The sequence below is a fragment of the Bubalus kerabau genome, chromosome 2 (genome assembly GCF_029407905.1).
Source record: "Bubalus kerabau isolate K-KA32 ecotype Philippines breed swamp buffalo chromosome 2, PCC_UOA_SB_1v2, whole genome shotgun sequence".
In the NCBI taxonomy this organism is placed as follows: Eukaryota; Metazoa; Chordata; class Mammalia; order Artiodactyla; family Bovidae; genus Bubalus; species Bubalus kerabau.
In genome coordinates, this window is record NC_073625.1 from 142,550,979 (window position 1) to 142,572,021 (window position 21,043).

General features: G+C 42.8%; 1 protein-coding gene across 9 annotated transcripts in view; it reads left to right on the top strand.

Moving 5' to 3' along the window:
* Positions 1 to 21,043, top strand: part of TNIK (TRAF2 and NCK interacting kinase) — a 400,085-nt gene that overhangs the window by 273,588 nt on the left and 105,454 nt on the right. For all 9 annotated transcript variants that reach the window (XM_055569073.1, XM_055569075.1, XM_055569079.1 and 6 more), the window contains exons 7-9: positions 180 to 310; positions 11,673 to 11,727; positions 13,929 to 14,007. In XM_055569073.1, coding sequence (XP_055425048.1) covers positions 180 to 310; positions 11,673 to 11,727; positions 13,929 to 14,007 — 265 coding nt within the window. The remainder of the gene's footprint in view (positions 1 to 179; positions 311 to 11,672; positions 11,728 to 13,928; positions 14,008 to 21,043) is intronic.

Sequence of the window (21,043 nt, forward strand, 5' to 3'; positions counted from 1 at the left end):
GGTGGTTATGGTTGCACCGGAAACTGAATGTACTTAATACCACAACACTGTCCATTATGAAGTGGTTAAAGTGGTAATTTTATGTTGTATATTTTACCGCAATAAAAAAAATACTCATTCATTTTATCACCATATAAGACCTTCGATCACAAACTATTCATTTGTCTTCCCTTAACTAGTGGACTTTGGAGTCAGTGCCCAGCTTGATCGAACAGTGGGCAGGAGGAATACCTTCATCGGAACACCCTACTGGATGGCACCAGAAGTTATCGCCTGCGATGAAAACCCAGATGCCACGTATGATTTCAAGGTGTGCCTTCTTACTCTTCATAAGTTTCCAGGCATGCCTAAACATCTTACCCTGAGACTTGTAGAGAATCAGCTCATGGCTTTGGGCTTGTGATTTGTATAATCCAAAGGGAAAACTAAAAGACATTTCTTGAGTTTAAAATTATGACATTCAAGTGAGAATCTTTTTAACAAACTCACCCATCATATCTCATTGCCTATTTGTAAAAAAAAATGTATATAATATATTTAAACCATTTCTATGTTCTTTTAACCTTCTCTTGCTTCTTACTAGAAAATAGATTTCTATTTTGGTTGTAGTTTAGATTTTTGGCAAAGCATATGTATTCTGAGAGCTTTTTATGTTAAAAGAAATCAAGACATGAGTTTGTTTTCTTAGGTCATCTTTTTCTGGTTAAAAACGATTATATTTAGTCATTTCTCTATAGTTCAAAGTTTAATTATTAGAGTTTCTTTTCAAAATGAGAGAGAATCAAATGGGTTGGTTAGCTACTTTACAGTGTTTCTATAGCCTATTGCCATGTTTGATAGAAATTTGATTTGTGGCTTGACGTTTTGTATCATCAACTGGAAAATTGCTAGTAACTCAAAGCAGCGTTTAAGTGGAGAGGTGGAAGTTTTCTCCTCCAAGAAGCCCTCCTCTTTTCCACAGGTGCATGGACTTTTCACCAAAGGACTTTAATGATTACTTTGAAATACCCTCATCTTACGGATGTGGGAACTCCACAATGCACACCCAGTTAGTGGTCTTCTCACAGACTTGGCCCCCATATCTCCAAACTCTCTGTTCAGAGATTTTCCTAAATATTACCATGTTTCTCTATGATGCACTCCTACATAAATATATATAGGAGTATAAATATCCAATATATAAAATATAAATGTCCAATTTACCAACAAAACAGCCTCTGAAGAATATATTTGAAGAATTCCTCTATTAAAGAACATTTTTAGTTCTCCACATATGGTGTTATTATTGAAATCAGGTCACAAAGATGCAAACCTTGCAATGTCTTTGGGACCCAGTGTCTCAGGGCACTGACAAAATTATTTGCCTCTTTGGAGAAATGCAAGTTTGAAGGTCTAAAAACAAAATAATCTTCTGTAAATTTCCTCCTTCTTTCACAGTTAGGCACTGTAATAACCTGACAACAATCTGTCTGAACACAGCTGCCAAGTTAAAAATTAATCTTTTGCCAAAATAAATGTCATTTATTTAAACTGTTAATGATAAGCACATTTAAATAATTTAATTTGCAAATCCCTTCAGAGGAGCCACTACAAAATATACGTCCCAGACCAGATATGTGTACCATGATTGGCTATAAGCAATTCTTCAAACTATAGTTATACTTAACAAGTGCTAACTGGTTTATATCTTGGCCACAGATATTTTAAATTGCTTTATAACATACTATAGAGAATCAGAGTGTTTCAAACATTTAACCTCATTTTAGCCTAGAAGTATTTTGTCTGCCTATAATATATATGGGACTTTTGTTCTATGGCATAAAATAGATCCCTGTGACTTAGCTATTTTCAGTAGAGTAACTAGAAGAGGACTCCTCTGATCAAGCCGAAGCTTGGAATTAAACTGATATCTTGAATCTCTTTCTTCAGATTATGGTTTATAGTCAGATTAAGGAACATAGCTTGGGGTTGGTGAAAAATTTTTGAGCCTAATGCATAATCCTAGTGTGAACAAAGCCTGATGTATAACCGTAGGTGTGGACAAAGCCTGATGCATAATTGTAGGTGTGGACAAAGCCTGATGTATAACCGTAGGTGTGGACAAAGCTTGATGCATAACCCTAGGTGTGGACACAACCTAATGTATGAATAACAGGGAGCATCGTGCTGCACTGGGAGGTTTCAGAGGTGCTGGAAGGTCCTGAGACACTAGGAAATCAAAGATTAATTTCTGTGTCTTTTATTAAAAAATAAAGGATCTTGATGAGAGAACACATTCAACCATATCAGCCATTTTACACCTTCAGTGCAACTTACTTTGTTTGGATTGTCATAAACGTAGGTTGTGTAAGAGGAGGAAGTCATGGCAAGAAATGAGCTTCGCTGGCCACTTGTCATGAGTGAAAGAAGGAGCACAACAAAAGGGTGGATTAGGAAGACCAAGCAGAAAGGAAGATTTGGGGGTTCTCTGAAGATTCGTTCCAACCACCTTGCAGTTTTTCTGTGGATCAGAGAAGAAGCTATACTTTAAATAATCTTGCTACTTCTTTCTCAGCATCAGATCTTATTCTTTTTTTCTGTTCACTGTTCTTAGGAATGTGGCCTGTCACCAGGAAAGAGCTCAACAATACATTGATTTAGTGTGTATTTATTGAATACTCACTATGCAAAAGGAATTAGCCAAGCTCTACCTGTATATGCAGTTTTTTCCTAGAAAGTCCATTTGCGACTTTATCAAAGTTCAGCGGTTTGTTGCTGTGTTTGGTTGTCCATTTGACCCAGTGTATCCTAGCCTCAGAGACTGACCTTAGCACTTTAGTCTCTCACCTGCTGTGGGCATGTTTAGAATAAAAGTTGAGTTGAAGGCCACTGGGCTTTGTTGGGTTTTCTTTCACAAAAGCCCTTTCTCTCAAATAAAGACAAAATGCAAAGGACTATAGTTTGGTTTTATTATTTATTTCTTTTTTTAAAGATTTTTTTCATTTCCTTCTGGCTGTGCTGTGTCTTTGTTGCTATGCGGGCTTTTCTCTAGTTGCAACAGGCAGGGGCTAGTCTCTAGTCGTGGCGCCAGGCTTCTCCTTGAGGAGGCTTCTCTTGTTGCGAAGCATGGGCTCCAGGGCACTCCACTTCAGCAGCTGCAGCTCCTGGGCTCTAGGGCACAGACTCAATACAGTACACATAGAGGTGCACAGGCTTATCTGTTCTGCAACATGTGGGATCTTCCTGGGGCAGGGATTGAACCTGTGTTTCCTGCATTGTCAGGCAGATTCTTTACCATTGAGCCACCAGGAAAGCCCCTGCGTATTATTTGCTTAATGTCTTTAGAAACTGCTGTGTTTTTTTTTTTTTAAACTATAGCAATTCAGTAAAATAGGAGCTTCTATATAAGAAAATAGACTGAAGAGCCCATGCTTTTTCTTGCAGTCTGGTTTTGTCTGATACCTGCTGGGCACAGTATGCCACTGCCTGAAAGTAGCCCCTACCCTAAGGAGGAGCCAGAATCTCACTTGCCTTGTGTGTTCCCTTTCCCCTAGAGCCCTTCCTTTCTTGTTTTCAGAAAATGTCAAAATACTTCAAGCAAAAGGCAAGGTTTCATTTTCCTGATAAGTACGTGGGGCAAAAATGAAAGCTTGCTCATTTAATAATAAGCATTCAAAAGACTTGGAATTAATAAAGCTGTTCAAAATTCCTAGGCTGTTTAAATTGTTATTTTTTTAACTTGAATTTCATTTCAGCTAGATGGGATTTGCCGAGTGTTTTATAGTCCTATGTATTTATTGCTTTAACAGAACTACTCACTGACGGACATTCTCTGTGGGCAGGAGCCCATTCGTATTTGAATAAAGACTGGCACAGCTGTCCACAGGAGTATGACACAGCCATCTGAACAATGAGATAGTGTATATGTTGAAGTTGGGCAGATTCCAAGATATAGTGTGAGGTACACAAAGCAGCTTACAGTACGCACAGTAGAGTCTGGTTCGCCCCTACTTGATGGATGGATGGATGCGGATGGAGAAATTAAACTTCTTTTTTTAACTTCGTATATTGAAGTATAACTGATTAACAGTGCTATGATAGTTCCAGGTGGGTGGCATAGGGACTCAGCCATACATACACATGTATCCGTTCTCTCCCAAGACTCCCCTCCTGTCCAGCATGCCACTTAACATTGAGCAGAGTTCCCTGTGCTACACAGTAGGTCCTTGTTGGTTATTCATTATAAACAGAGCAGAATGTTTGTGTTAAACTTTTTATTTTATATATCTTTCTGTAACTGTTCTAGTTTTTTAAACCATAAACTGGTGATGCTTTTACAGCAACTTAGTCAAGTAAGAGAAGTATGGTGAAATGGTGTATCCCCTCAACCCCACCACCCATCCACTGGCCTGATCTGTGCTAATGTCGTTTGTTATCTACCTAAACTCTGAGACTTTGCACACAGGTGCTGTGGACCATTTAAAGACATAGATGTCTCCTGCAGGGTTTGGGTGAGTATTTTGCTCTGGCTGTAGAGCAAGTACTCATTCTCCTGTGTTACAGATAATTGGCTTTATTCAGACAGAATGAAAAGGACCCCTGAAGGTAAGAGGCTCAGCTGGAGAGAAAGTGAGCACTTGCCTAGCCAGGGAGCATCACCAAGGTGTATGCAATGTGCTTTGTGAGAGGATGATCTTCACATTGCAGAATGAGGTTTGCCTCTCACATGAGGCCTGACCTCTGTCTACTGAAATTTCAACAAAGCTCCCATCCCCGTGTGGCAGGAAGAAAGGATGATACAGACACCACCGTTACTGTTCCTGGCAGAGACAAACTTCTATCCAGCATATTCCTCGTGCTGCATGTTCACACCCACTTGCGTAGGACTTTTTAGTCGGACATACTACCACCCCATCCAGGCTCTCAGTTGATCCCCAGGTGAAGAAAATAATCTGTTCCTCCAATATTTTCCCTATGGTCACATTACAAATGTATATGAACAAGGAATTCTGGGGGAGATGAGATTATGAATAACTACCTCTAAAAAAGTCTGAGCACCAAAGAATTGATGCTTTCAATTTGTGGTGCTGGAGAAGACTCTTGAGAGTCCCTTGAACAGCATGGAGAACAAACCAGCCAGTTCTAAAGGAAATCAATCCTGAATATTCATTGGAAGCCTTGATGCTGAAGCTAAAGCTCCAATACTTTGGCCACCTGATGCAAAGAACTGGCTCACTGGAAAAGACCCTGATGCTGTGAAAGATGGAAGGCAGGAGAAGAGGGGAGCAACAGAGGATGAGACAGTTGGATGGCATCACCCACTCAATGGACATGAGTTTGAGCAAACTCTGGGAGATAGTGAAGGCCAGGGAAGCCTGGTGTGCTAAAGTCCATGGGGACATGAAGAATCAGACATGACTGAGCAACTGCACAACCTCTGCTTGAATGACCTCAGTCACCCTGATCTCATCACCTTGGTTCTGTTTATATATAATGTAGTGTATATGATGTAGGGCATGTCAGGCCTTTGAGGTTGGATAGGATTGGTTTAAAATGTAGACATCACTTCCTTGCACTGTATAACTTCAGGGAAGTTATTTAACCTTTCTGAGCCTCTGTGGGAGTAACAATTGTATATGACAAGGCTATATTAGAATAAAGTGAACTGACATATATAAAGGAATTAATTCACTACCATTTGATAAGTAGTCAATGTATGGTAGTTAATATTCATGTTTATGTTTCATCTGAAGGTACTGCCATTTGGAGACATTTTGACCTAAAAAAAATCCCAGCAATATCATAGAATTTGAGCCATCTATTTGTACTATACACCTCTAATTTTCTGCTTACATTGAGCCAGAATCTGCTTCTCTACAACTTACACCTCTAGATTAAGGTGCTGCCCTTAGGGACCACATAAAATAAATTCATTTTGCTTTTTCCAGGTGTAGCATTTCCAAAAAGAGAATAAGTTGCATGTTTAAAGACTGATTTTTGGTCTTCATTTAAAAAAAAAAGACTGATTTCTTGGTCTTGGCAAAACTTGGTAGACTCTACTGCACCAATTGCACCTGTTATGAAGCTCTTGTTTGTGAGCTCTAGACCACCCTGCTAGCCTCTGCTCAGGGGTGAAGGGGTCAGGACTCAGCCAACTCCATTTCTGCTTGGCCATTGGGGTAGCTCGCAAGGCTGGAGGAGGAAGGACACACCTTTTCCTGTTTGCTTCCTCTAAGCTTCCTGTTTATTCCTGTAACATCCCAGAAACTTCTCTGAGTACCAGGGCTCCTTGTCACTCACCAGTTTGCTCGTTGAACTGCCAGTCAGTGATAATTGGACCTCAGGATTTGTCTGTGCCAGTATTTGTTAAATACCCACCATGTACACTGCCTTGTGTTAGGAACTTTGCATATATACCTTTTTTTTAATTTTTATTGTTTTTAATATTTTTTTATTCATTTGGCTCTGTTGGGTCTTACCTATGGCACATGGGATCTTTCGTTGTATTGCGCAGATATCTAGTTGTGGCACATGGGCTCAGTTGTTGCTGCATGTGGACTTTGCTCTGAGGCATGTGGGATCTTCATTCCCCAACCAGGGACCAACGCATGCCCTGCATTGCAAGGCAAATACTTAACCAGTGGACCACCAGAGAAGTATCCTGTGTATCTTACTGAATTCTCGTGTTAACCGTGCAAGATAGGTGTTCTATTCATGCTACAAGTGAGAACATCGTTTCAGAGGGTCGAGGGGGGTCACCCCAGGTCTGCTCACTATACAACATGTGTTCTTTCTACCTCTCAGGGCACACTGGAGCTCTTCTCCTGCCCGCCCCCCCACCCCACCTCTCTCTCCTTGTATGGCTGGTTCGGCCTTCCGAAAGTCCTCTTCACTTGTTGAGCAACCCAGCCCCAAGAGGAATGGCCTCTTGTTATGTTCAAGTTCCTCTGTGCCAGCTAGCCCCCCACCAGCCAGAAGTTGTGTGCTTGCCGCTGCCTTCTCGGAGGCACTAGAATTTGTCTCTGTTCTGTTGGTGATGCACACAGCACTGGGCTATTAATCATGCTGCCGGCCAGGCTGCGCAGCACCTCTAGAATAATGAATTACCCAACCCCTGCCAGAATGAGTCACACCACGGCCACGGAGGAAACTTATCTCTCCCAACTCTCTCCTCATCTTGTTTCTCCCTCTTCCCTCTCTCGTCTCCTGTGATCTGTCTTGCCAGTTGTAATTGGAACATTTTCTCCCGTATTTAAGTTCTGAAGTGTCTCTGGGACTTGCTAATATATCCAAAGGCTTAAATAAGGCCCGTCAAGGACGTTTATTGCTTTCTAGCATGGGCAGTTAAGCATAGCTTACAAGCAGCTCTGGGTATATATGGCCAGGAATATAAATGTTCCTTTTGGAATACAAGAGAATCCCAGAAAGGGGGGAAAAAATCCTAATAATGATATCAAATGAAGGCTTAAAGAAGAAATAATCTCTGGCCTGGTCATGTGACAAAAGATGCACCAGAGTTGGGATGTTGTGATCTTTCGTTTGAAGGGGTTGTTTGGCGGGGTTGGGGAAAGCAGCCAGAGAGAGAATCTGAGATGCTGTGTACTGAATGAAGGAAACAGTGTTCTTTTCACTAACCCTTCCTGCTCCTGGTGGCATAAAGGGAGGATCTCCCAACAACTGGGACCTCTCTTTTTCCTTACTATCGAAATATGCTTCCTCACGTGATACGATCACTAAGAAATGTTTTTAGGCATACTTACATTTCTTGTGTCACCAGAAGTCTGGAGGAAGGCAGGTGAGTGTTGATTGATGTCTTCAAAACATGGGCTCCTACCTTCCTGCCCTGTCAGCCTTAATTTGTCGACTTATTGCCTCATGGTTGCAAGATGGATGCTGTAACTCCAGATGGCATGTTTGTATTCAAGGCACTAAGAAGTGGGAAAGAGTTGTCAAGACACCAGCTGTATTTGTCATTTATTTCAGGAAAAGCAAAAGCTTTCCCAGAAGATGTTTGCCTGGGTCTCAGCAGCCAGAACTAGGTCACTTCCTTGACTGCCATCCTTAGCTGAGGGAAATCTGGATACCGAGTTTAGCTTTCCTGTGCGCTGAAATGGAGGCAGCAGGGGCAGTGCAGATTGAAACGCCTGTTGGGTTAGCCAATAGACAGTACTGGCCACAGCCAATTCGAGGGAAGCCGTAGAAGGCTACACTGGGCAGGCAAAGGCAGTCTCACCTCACAGTGGAAGACAAGGACATGATGAATTATTCTGAGCCCACTGTGTGCCGGGTTTTGTGTTAGGCAGCATGCCTGCGTACATACACATCACAATTGTCTGTTGTGTAGTGGAAAGCTGAGCTCTGTGCGGTCTTCTGGATGCAGTTAAATTAGGAACCTGAACTTGAATCTGGGCCTGTCTGACTTATTCACACTGCCTCTAGGAAGTTGAGCACTGGTTTGGGATGCGCCTCACTGAATCTCAACACCTTCATCTGAGTCACCAGCGCTTTAAGGTACCTGTAGACAAAGGAGGAATCTGAAGCGATTATTTTATGGGTCCCTAATAAGTTTCTTACAGTGAGTTATTAGGTTCTTACATTGTGATGATAGTTTTAAAAAAAGAACTAGCCTGGGAGGCAGGAGACCCAGCTCTGATTAAAACCTGGTGCTTAGTTGCTCTGTGATCTTAAGTCATTTTTTCTCCTCTGTGAAATGAAAAGTTGGACTAAATGACCTACAAAAGGTCTAAGGGACTTTCCTGGTGATCCAGTGGTTAAGACTCTGCATTCCCACTGCAGAGGGCACAGGTTCAATCCCTGGTCAAGGAACTAAGATCCCACATGTTGTGTGAACAAAAACAAACAAACAAAGCCATCCGTCTACAGAGGATCTAGCCTTAAGACACTTAGGTTTTGTTCCTTTCTCTCATGTGTCTATTCACTCGACAAGTATTTATGAAGTACCTACTATGTGCCGGGCACTGTTCTAATACTATGTACCAGTCAACAAAGCAAAGATTCCCTGCCTTTGTGGACTTCATGATCAAGTGTGTGTGTTGTGGGCAGAGGACACGAACAGTGAACAAAAAGCATAATAAATTAGTGATGAGTCAATTACACAGTTGTTAGAAGGTGATCAGTTCTCTGGGGAACAAAAGTGGGAAAGGGGGAGGGGTCTGGCCATGCTGGGAGAGAGGTTGGGTGGTCCTCACTAAGAGCAAAGCATCTTCTTCCCCTGTCTGAAGACTAGCCTGGAGCTTTTCTCATCCCAGTTCCATCACTTCCTTTCAGCTGTGTTGGCTTTCAAACCAGTTCAAGCTTCCTAGACTTGAAAGCCATTTAATTTGACTTTGCTACGGCAGGTGGGGACAGAGAGCCCAGCCACCGCCTTCGTATTTGCATCTCGGTTCACACTGCACAAACACTCGGTTTCCCTGGACAGGTGGTAGGAGACCTGCCGAGGCCTGGAGTCTTATCAGAACAGCCCAATCCCTCCCCCATTTCCAGACTCTTCTCTTGAATGCCTCCCGTGCAGTCAGTGAGTCAGGGTTTTCGTCACGTTCCCCAGTGACTGTCTTCGTCAGTGAACCATCGTGTTCCGGTTCAAGAGAGCTGTGTGTTCATCTTTACAGATGCTGCTCTTGAGCCAGCCTGTGAGGGGTGGGCTGGGCTTTCCCCATTAGCTCAGAAAGAACCTCAGTGAGCAAGACCAGCAGCCTGCGGGAAAATTTAGCAAAGCGCCAGGCTGTGCCACTCCTGTCTATGTGTGTGTGCGTGTGTGTATTCAGCGACACATTTGAATATACCTTGAAATGGAACAAAGAAAGGATGATAAAGTGATGTTCTATGCAGAGATGTTCTTGGAGTCTGTGGGCAGTAGTTTTGTACAGGTGCATTATTATCTCCAAATGGACTGAGAACTTGTAACATTTATGTGGATGGGTTGATGGGCTTGTGAATTAAAGAATCCCTGCTTGGTCCTAGTGTGGGGTTAGGATGTGCCCCAGCCACCTGCTCTAAGGTAGATCACATTTTAGGCAAGAGTCTATATCCCCTTGCAGGTTGTATGGGCCTCAGTTCAAATACTGAACAGGCCTAGGTGTCACCCACAGGATATTGAGAAGTTTAGTTCTAGGGAATGGCTCAGGGAGGAGTTCATAGTTCTCTTCCAGTTACATCTCCTTGACGTGTGACCTTGACATTTGCTTGGTGGGAATAGCAAGGGAACTTAACTTTGATCTCTGAAATCCTGGGAGGTTACAGGTGAGAATTTAGAATGATGTACAAAATGCAACATATATTTAAAAAGAAAGGGAGTGTGAGAGTCTTCATCAGGATTGTGAACCATTGAACCAAGTGTTACGTGTGTTGTCTTAGCAGTGTTTTGGGCACTTCCTGACTTGGTTTTTCCTTCTCTCGATTTGCTTCCCTTCTATGCACTATTTAGAAACAGTTGAGTGATGTGCACAGAGTGGGGGAGAAGCATATTGCTCAAGATTGCATAGGTCGAGATGGAGGCATTAGCCCAGAAAATTCTGATAAGAGCATGAAAGTTAATCTGAGAATAAGAAAGACAATAAGGGTATAGGATTTCTGTTTTGCCTATGTGTCTATTTACCAGATAAAAATATATGGTAATATTGTTCATTCATTTAACAAATATATCGAGCACCCACTACTGTGGCCAGCCCTATTCTAAGCACTGAGATACAGCAGTAGACAAAACTAAACAAAAGCTTCCCCACCCTCATGTTGTTTGGTTAAATGATATGAATTGCTGGGCTTTTTTGTAGGTTAAAAACAAATGACTATAAATACTGTATGATCTAGCATCTACTATATGGTCCAGCCATTCCACTCTTAGGTCTCTATTTAAAAGAAATAAGAGCATACATCCATACAAAGGCTTGCACATGAGTATTTGTAGCAGCTTTATTTTTAATGGCCTTGACTGGAAACAACCCAGATGTCCATCAACAAGTGAATGAATAAATGAATTGTAGCATCTGTGTTGGTGCAGTGGAGCACTCTGCAGTAAGAAGGACTGAAGTACTAATACACAAGGCAACATGGATGGACCTTAAGTACATCATGTTAAGCGAAAGAAACCAGGAGGTTTCATTCTATACAAAACTTTAAAAGATACAGACTAATCCACAGTAACAAAAAGCAGATCAGTGAGTGCCCGGGAATAGGAACTGGGGTCAGGAACAGAAGGGCAGGAAATGGAGACTGCAAAGGGGCAAGTGAGACCTTTTGGGGAGATGAATGTGTTTGCTCCCTTGCCCATGCTGATGGCTTCACAGGTGTACGTGAACACCAAACCCTTTCAATTGGTACACTTGGGAGTATGTGCAATTAATTACATGACAGTTTTATTTCAGTGAAGGTATTAAAAACAGTCAAACAGCAGCAGTTTCTTGTGGTTCAATCAGTAGGGAAATCTTAGTGATGAATTAATGTTTGAAACCTTCTATTTGTTTTTCATACATGTATGGAAAACTCACCATGTATCAGGCACCATGAAAGGTATTATCAACGAGGAGCAAACAAGGCTGTTTTTGCCTGAAGTAGGTTTGAAAAGAGATGGCTGGACAGCTCTCCCATAGGCAGTTCTGAAGCAGTTGCCTGGTTTAGCCCAGGGAGCCCTTGTTGACTGCATTTACCCATGCTTCTGTGCCTTCCTTGTTTTGCAGAGTGACCTGTGGTCTCTGGGAATCACCGCTATCGAGATGGCAGAAGGTGCTCCCCGTAAGTACCTTCCTCTGGGTGAAATCTGTTGCTGGCCTGCTCTGCAGGTGCGGATGCTTCCTTGCCAGTAGCTTTACTTCTGCTACACCGAGCCCTGCGTGGACTCAAGCTGGCGTACCGAGAAAGCAGAGTCGTCTAAATCAACCAGGAATCCATTCATTTCAGAGTGGTGTGAGGATTTGTATTTATGAGGGGAGACCAGAAAGGAGAGGAGAGCAGACTCTGAGAAGTCTTGTCTGTCTTATATACTCAGTGTATAGTCTAGTCTTCAGCTACTCTTCACCTGTAGTCAAACTGGGACTAACCCACAGAGAGTGTAAACACCAACATATCAGAAATTCAGAGCTGATTTTCAGGGCATGGGTTATGGGAACACTTGCACTCAGTTGCTCTGATTCCTATTAAAATACTAATGGTTAGGTTGTTAGATTTCCCTGCTTATTTGAGACAGAGTGGGCAGGGCTCTGGCTACCCAAGGAACCTCTGCAGTTCCTGGGAATCTGGAGCATTGGCCCCACCGAGACCCTCCCCAGCTGCGTGGTCGTCACCTCCAAGACTCCATTCAGGAAGTGCAACTGACCAGGGACAGCTGCCACGATCGCTCCTCCCAAGGGCCACTCCCCTCCAGTGACCAAGAGTGGCAGGGATATAAGGCAGAGCCTTTCCTGGAAGACAGGGGGCTCCTTGGAAGGCAGCTTTCACTCCTTAGTTTCCCTCCTTGATTGCCTTCAACTGCAGGACAGCCTAGCACCCTTCCACCTGCTGTTTCTCCCTCCCACCTTCACTGCCATCAGACTTCATAGCAATCTGACAACTCTCCCAGCCTTCCTTGGCTCCTTTGCTATTTCCTTTCAGGCAGGAATTTCCTCCAGTGATGTTTTCTCATGTTTACTATCACCTTAGTGTCTTCCTTTTCAGAAGACCTGGACCAAAACAGGCCCTACGTTAGTATGACGAGTCATTGTGCTCATATGACTTTTTACCCCCGAGTTATCGTGGTGTTCTTATTTCTCACTCCAGAATTAGTAGAATTCACCTGCAGCATGACTAGAGTGTTTGTTGACCAAATGTCCCTTATCCACAATGCTGGTAGGCATTTATGAATCAGAAAGATAATATTGGCAGTCTTGAAACTGTATCATCATGCTTAATGAGCAGTTACTGCCTGTGTGCTCCGTCATGTCCGACTCTTTGGGAGTCCCCAGACTGTAGCCTGCCAGGCTCCTCTGTCCATGGGATTCCCCAGGCAAGTATAGTAGAGTGGGTTGCCATTTCCTCATCCAGGGATCTTCCCAACCCAGAGATCGAACTCGTGTTTCCTGCATCTCTTTCCTTAGCAGGTGGATTCTTTACCACTGAGCCACCTGAGAAGCCCCTAATGAGTAGTAGGAAGGAGCTAAAAATAAACTTTCTCCCAGCAGAATCCTTTAGCTTTGGGAGAGAATGTGTTCTTATTCTAGGCACACAGGAAACGATATTCCCAGATGTTTGAAGAGTAAACTAGTGAAATATTCTCATTGAATAGAATGTGTGAGTGTTTTTACTATAAATGATAATGTCATCTTTACAATGTGAGATATTTTTATGAGTCTTCTACCAGACTTCCTTTGCCTTAATCCTCTGGTCTTCCTGGGGCCATTGAACAAAACTAACCAAACAAACAAAACCCATCATGGAAAGCCTAAAAGCCATTCAAGGTATTTATCAATACAGAGAGAAAGGTGTTTTGGTCTAGTGCTTTATACTCCAAAAACCCATGTATTAATATTAATAGATAACACTGCATTTGGGGAAGCCTTCAGTGTATAAGAGATGTACCATGGATTATTTGGGATTTTACTAATTAAAAATAAGTCACTGTCTCCATTGTAGTTGTTATCTGGATGTTGTTTACTTGGAGTCTTAGATGGTTATTTTCATCAAGGCAAAGGTTGTTGAACCTTTGACTTGTTTTCCTTAAAAATGAAGTGCAAGTAGACATGTTAAGGATCTCTAGTTGAAAGGTGTTAGATTTTTTGAGACTCCTGTAATCAGCCTCATTTAACGCTCACCAAAGGGAAGCTTTATGATCTCCTGACTCTGCTCACTGGTCAGGCCTGGACACAGAATGCCATTTGGCAGCATTATCAGCACAGAAAGGATGGGCTTGGCACGGGCTTGGCCCCCTAACCTGAGCTGGCCCTTGTTTTGGTCTCTTGCAGCTCTGTGTGACATGCACCCCATGAGAGCTCTCTTCCTCATCCCCCGGAACCCAGCGCCTCGGCTGAAGTCTAAGAAGTGGTGAGTTTGGTCTTTGGTGTTTTGCTGATCTAATGTCAAGAGTTTCTGCATTTCTGTTTGGAATGAGCTCAGATCTTTAGGTCCTGCTAACAGGATTAGATGAATATGTACTAAGACTTGTTGAATGATTTTCTGTATGCTGTTATTCATCTTAAAGTACATATTAAGGACCTACTATTTGCACAGTAAGCCCTTATTCATTATGAGGAGATATTAGCTAAAGTGGGTAGCAGAACTCAAGAAGTAACATGGAAACACTTTGATTTATCACTCAAAGTAATATCTTTCCCAGCAGTGCAGAACATCTCATCAGAACAGGTGATAGTTTAGAGTCAGCCCATTAGATTGGCTGACTTTTCTTCTGTTCCTTAAGACATTAATTCCCTAAATGTATATACACACTTGGTACTGTGTGAGATGATTTCCTGCTCTGTGCATGAACATCTATAATTTTTGTGTTTGCTATTGCTTGCTCTTTATGACAGGTGGTACTGGCTTCTTCTTTGTGGCAGTGATCTAACCTTTTCATTTAATAAACTGATTCACATAAAAAGTGACTTAAAGAAAAATACTAAGTGAATACTTGCATGGATGATGAAGGGTATGGTAAAAATTATATTGGTAGTATCTGATTGACTGGAGTTTGTAAACAGAGTTCTACAGATTAGACCAGGATTTGAACTTTTGGCTTTTTTTGTGCACTTACACCAGAGCCTTTGTATCTTATTCTGAAGCAAAAATTCATTGCTTCTTCCCTTCCCCCTGTGGATACGGTGTATCTTCCTTGATACATTCTCAATTCTGATTCCCTTTGCCATGGGGTCAATTCCTGAACCACTTAAGACCTCCTATCCTTTTCTAGATACCTTCTAGGCAGTTTTGAGCATGAAGGGACAAGAGCCTTCTGCCTTTTCTCATATCACTTCATGATCAGGTCCTCGTGTTTCTCACACACCCACCCACAGGTTCCCCCTCCAGGATACAAGAGCAATCTTAATTAATACCATTTCCAGGAATGACACAGTGACCCTGGCAGAACAAGAGAAAGGCATACTGCACAGAGAGAGGGAAAAGAAATAGCCCCAGTAGATGACAGCCTCAGAGTTAGTTGCCAAGGGCTTCATGGGGAGAGAGTGAGAGTTGCTATTGGTAACAGGGAGGCAGAGCATCCCTCCTCCTCTCTCCGGAGGGTCGCCGTGGTGTGAGACATCACTCTCTCCCCAGCAACAGCTTTCCATTGGGCACCACATGGCACATGATGCACAGGTGCCCAGAGGCTCTGCTTCCTCCCTTCTCCCCGGAACAGCTCCCAGAAAGGGGCTGGCTCCGTTCTGGAAGATCCCTGGAAACATCAGGGACACTGTGAAGCTCTCCAGGAGCTTTCTGTTTGTCCTTCATGCCACGCCTCCCAGGGAGGTCGGGAGGGGCTGCTGTGTCCAGTGGGCTGCACCCACCCCGTCCCCTCCCTGCCTCCTGTGCCTTCACTGATACTGGACAGGGCTCCTGGCTCCACCACAGAGGACAAACTGACCACCCCTCCCTGTGCCGATCGCCCAGCATGGTGTGGCCACACATTGCAGTTCAGAAATATTTGTGTTCATTGCCAGCTTTAAAAAAAACTGGCAATTGAGCAGTCCATGGAGATGTCTGGCCTTTTTTTCCCACAGAGGTGCAGCCACACTGCCCTGCCCAGGCATTCCTGCTCCCTTTTAGGGTGAGCCCTTATGCTTCTGCCCCCGTCACTGCCTCTTCCAGCCCAGAAGCTGGAATCCCTTGGTCACCACGCTGGTCCTGTCTTCTTCTTACCCCTGGTCTGCAGTGCCCTTCTGTGTGACCCATCTGGCCCCCAAAAAAGTGACTGACCAGTCCCTGTGCTACAGTTTCCTAGTTCGTTGACCTTGTTCCAACAGGAGCCACCCTGCACTGACCTTGGCTGAGAAGTACAGACTTGAGGGGAAATATAGGCTGACTTCTCTGCTTCAAAACTTTGGCGATGAGAGCTGATTTTATAATGCTGCAGGGAACTGGATCAGTCCAGGCTGCCTTCGTCTCACCAGCCTCCTTGCACGGCCTTGCGTGGCTCAGAATGAGAGCCAGCTAGGAGGAGGAGTGCCACGTGCCACCTGGTGGACGGGAAAATGACGTGGCTGTTTGAGAGCCAGTGGAGGAAACAAAAGCCCTGGAAAAATACACCTTCTCAGTCAGAACCCAGCCGTTATAAAGATGGCCGTGCAGCCCCCAGCCACAGGCCACTTGGTGGGGCTCGAATTTCTCTACGATAGAATTCCAGTTTTTAAATGAAAATATTTAGACACTTCAGAGTACTTGTATTGAACAACCAGGTTCAGAGTAATTTAAAATAGGTTAGGGTTTGGGAGGAAATAAAATATTTCTATTTTCCTTTTCCTTTTTTCCCTTATCCCCCACCAAAAGAAACAAAACTCCGAGATGTTCTTTTATATCTACCTGTTCTCTACTTTAATGAGTTATCAGGTGAACTGCCCTATTCCCGGTGTATATTCCAACATACAACCAAAGGGGGCACCACTGTGGCAGAGACAGCCATGAACTCTTCATTATAAGCATTCAGCTGAGGATCATTTCCAAGGAATTAACTGAATCTACGACATACAAGGCACATGTATGTTGTAGTCTCAGCAACATATTTATATGTGTGTGTATTTAAAATATATATATTTAAGATATATATAAAAATTTGTTTTTACTGAATTCAGGATTCTTTAAATTCTTTTTTTTTTTAATTTTATTTTATTTTTAAACTTTGCATAATTCTATAGTGCTTTACAGTTTTCAAAACTTTCACACACATAATTTCATATAATCCTGTAATAACCTTCATTTTCTTAGCCACAACCCTGCCAGGCAGATGCTCTGAGTCTTCATATTATGGGTGAGAGTCTGAGGCTTTAGGTGGGTTATGGGCCTTGCCCTAGGCTGCGCAGTCTTCGTTTCCCAAGTTTGTGACCCGTGTTTTTTCTACTGCGCCATTTGACTTCTCAGAGTTCAAGGTTAAAGTGGTAGAGAAGGAGCTGTACTAGTCCCTCAGAGTGAGCATTTTTCCCTTGAGCCTTAATATCAGGGAAGAAAGGTGGTATCATTGCTCTTTGCCCCTTTCAATGTAGGAGGAAAGGAGAGCTTCCCTGGGAGCAGGAACCTGGCCTTCCTGCCCCATCAGCGCAGTGCGGAGAGGCCTGGCGCTAAGGAAGTCAGGTGGTCTGCGCTCCAGTCAGCGTTCAGGTGGCTCAGACATTTGATTAGGCCTCCAGGAGGGTTACAACCTGGACTGAGTCAGAGGAGAAGGACGCTGTCACCATCTGTCTCCCTGTCAGCAAGTGACCAGTGCGGTGGGACTCCCACGTTTCCTTCCTCTCTCTCCTCTTGCTCATGTGTAGTGAGATTCAGCCTACATGGATAAGCGTCTCCTGCAAAGGATTTCCTCCCCCTTCTCGTCCCACTGTGCTCACCCTAGCCCCTCATCCCTCATGCTTGCACTCCATGCTGTAGATTCCTTGCAGGGGCTGCTGAAGAAGGATGGGGATGACTTTGTTCCTGTAAAAGGTGGTCGGTCTTGTCCTTTTCAAATGCCCTTTAAATGTGAAGATTCCACACAGGCAAAGCAGTGTTCGACTGAGCTCATTGGAGAGGTCATAACTGCTTATCTCTGGGAAGAGGGATAAGATTCCTGGTTTAAACCACTCAGGCTCCAGATGGAAACTGTAGGCCCGATGAGGTTGTGTCTTATCCTGAGTCCCAGGCTCACAGCAGTCTGGAACCCCAGCCTGCTGCTTTTACTCCAGAGCTTCCAACCATTTCTCTTATTTTATGAAACTACAGTTCCGATTCCTGCTGAGTTTTCTGGCACTTTTGTTTTAGAAATAACAGTGCTTTTTTAGGGGTGCAGGGAGCTCTAAATGAAATAATGATAATAGAAAATATCAGAAAGTACTTCAAATAGACTAAATTTATTATTAGTAGTGTGACTTTGGATTTTATCAAAATCAAAACAAAAATTACTAGAGTCTTTTAAAATCAGCATTTTTTGCAGTCTCCTTGGAGGTGAGTGAGTCCTGCTCACTCTTGTTGCTAATGCATCCAATACTAATACACGTAAAGTAATTCTGTTAAAGAATTCTATACTATTCAGTTCAACACAAGTTGGGAAGAACACCATCACAATTCTGCTCTTAGCCCTCAAGGCAATCCTACTGTTCTTTAAGCCTGGCGATGGTCAGAGAGGGTGGGACATTGTCATCAATAGTCAAAGTATCAATAATAATAATAATCATAGCATTTGTGAAGTCACAGGCACAGTTCTAAGTATTTTACATGAAGTAACTCATTTATTTGTCACAGCAGTCTTTTGAAATAAGTGCTAACAGTATATCCCCATTTGCAGCCAGAGAAACTGAGATACAGAAGAGTTAAATAATATGCCCCAAACCACACAGTTAGTAAATGATAGAACCTGAAGTAGAGAAAAAGGATAGTTCTAGGCAAGTACAAATTTTAAAGATCAAATTGCCTTTAGGGAGTCTGAAGATTACCAGAAACTTTTAGCCCAAGCAGTTATAGTGATTAATGCAATGATTGTTCAGGCATTTTTAATACCTCCAAGGACAGAGAAGCCTGGCGAGCTACAGTCCCTGGGTTCACCAAAGAGTTTGACATGACGTAGCAACTAAACAACAACAACACAATTTAACATATAAACAGGAAAATCTGAGACGATAAAGTGCTCAGTGACACTGGTATTAGAGAACTAGTGTCTCAGACGAAAAGTACCAGTCACTATCATTTATCTCTCCATGCCCGGCCTCGGGAAATTAGTATTGCTAATCTTGGACTTTTTTAAAAGTGACAGAACTGAATTATAGGCAACTAAGACTAAAACAATAAAGGTAGAGAAATGTACTTTAAACCCACTAGGCCTCTCAGCAAAGAGTCAAGTGATACTCAATGTAGGTAAGTTTTTTTACTTTTAATTAAATGTGTGATTAAGCATATTGATTCTTTGGTCACACTAACTTACATAGAGACAGTACATCTTTGAAGATTTGTTGTAAGTAAGCATTATTTTCTCTTCAAGCAGAGCCATTTGCAGAGGACATGGGGTAAACTGCCAGCTTTGTAATTTCGCACATCTTGGCTCATCCTCGGCCCAAAGATATTCTCTTGAGTATATCATGAAATTCCTTCCCACCAGGAGACATACTGGAAAAAAGACTGCTATAGCTATTTCCATTAAACTCCCTGAACACGCTCTCATCCTGGAGATGTCTCTGGCTTTTGTGAGGTGTCAGGATCAGGGAAGGGAATGTACAGTCTATTAAGTCTGGCTTTCTTTTTAAATTGGGTGTGATTTCTTTTATTTATCATCCCCTAATGAACAGTCAAGCACTTTATAAAGAACAAAGTCTTTCTTCCACATTTTCTAATAGAAAAAAGAGAACTGCCATTTGCATTCTCGTGAATATTTAATAGCTTTCTCTCTTCATTTGATTTTGTTTTCATCTTTCTAATACTGATTTTCTTACCTAGAAGTGTGTCCATTTCTTTATGAAGGTTAACCTTATTCTCTTCAGTTTATTGCTTAACACAGGCCATTATTTCATTATGGGTTGGTTGGTTGTTTTTTTGCAAAGTCCCTCCTTAGGTACTATCACATTTGTGCCTCCACAAATTAATATGATGGATAGAAAGAAAGTGTATGAAATAATACCTTCTCTCTAAACCTTCCTGTCTGTCTCTCACAAGCACAGATTTGAAGACAGCCACATTACAGCTCTTGGATGAAATTCTCACCTGATAACCATTTATGCATCCACTTTTTTGTCCGATATATAGTGTGTTCATGATACAAAAATGGCTCAGGCACATCCCAGCTCTGGGGAGAATTTCCAGGGTCCAGGAGGCAGGGGTACGGGCTGAAGGAGATACTTAGAATGTCTATCCTGTGGTTACTATGTCTAGTCTTTAGTTTTGCCAGTCCTGATTCATCCTGAGCTGACCCTCAGGTGACTTTTACTTTTCTGTTAGATAATTTAAAAGCTTAAACATCGCCCAGAATGTTAAGGAGGGAAAAAATACCCGTAATTCAGTATTTTAAACGTGGAGTAAGGTGAAAAACTGCTTTGACTTGGGCAGAAGTAGAGAACGGCACAGTGCCCGCTGACACCTGAACTTTGAAGAACACCCTCACCATTCTGTTCTGTATGGTGAGGACATATTTCAGGCTAGAAGGTTATACATAGGACCTGCTGGGAAGCTTGGGAAAGCTTTACTTCGGAGATTTGCTTCTGTAACTCCCCAGTGATCCACAGGAGGGCGACAGAGAGCATAGAATGGATCCATTCCTGATCAAGGTGCCAACAGTGAGGAGGGTGTGCAGGGCTCCCCCAAGGTCTCCGAGAGTGATGTGCCTTGCTGACAGTGGAGCACCTGGGAAAGGCATGCAGTAGAATCATGAGCTTAATTATTTATGATGCCGGACAGTTTCTTGGAACTTTCAGCCAGAACAGGCATGCCCAACTCATGAATCATAGCTCAAGTCATCATTAATTTCTACCACGCTGTGGACTTGTGCCCTAATCGCTGGTATCTCTCACCGGCTCTCCCCTGCCCCTGTGCGTCTCTGGCACAGGGTTTATCTCTGAGGAGATGGTGCCTCTCTAGAAGGAGATAAATTTGCTTCTGGGTGTGAACTTAGTCCCTTGAAGTTAAGTTTCCAAGTCCATGGATCGATAGCAGACATTCACATACATCCTATTCTTGCTCACTGAAAAGCAAAGTCCAAAAGTGATTCTGGAATTGCCAGTTAAAAAAATTCTGCCTAAATTTCATTTTACTATGTAAGAATCTTGTTCATTTCTACAAATTGTCCCCTTTACCTATCCAACCCTAGTGTTACTTTTTCCAGCTTGCATTTCCTGCCTTACTTAGCTCACCGTAGTGTCCCCTGACATATAGTATGCTCAATCTCAGCTTTAGTTTTTCACTGATTCCTACCTCCTTGAAC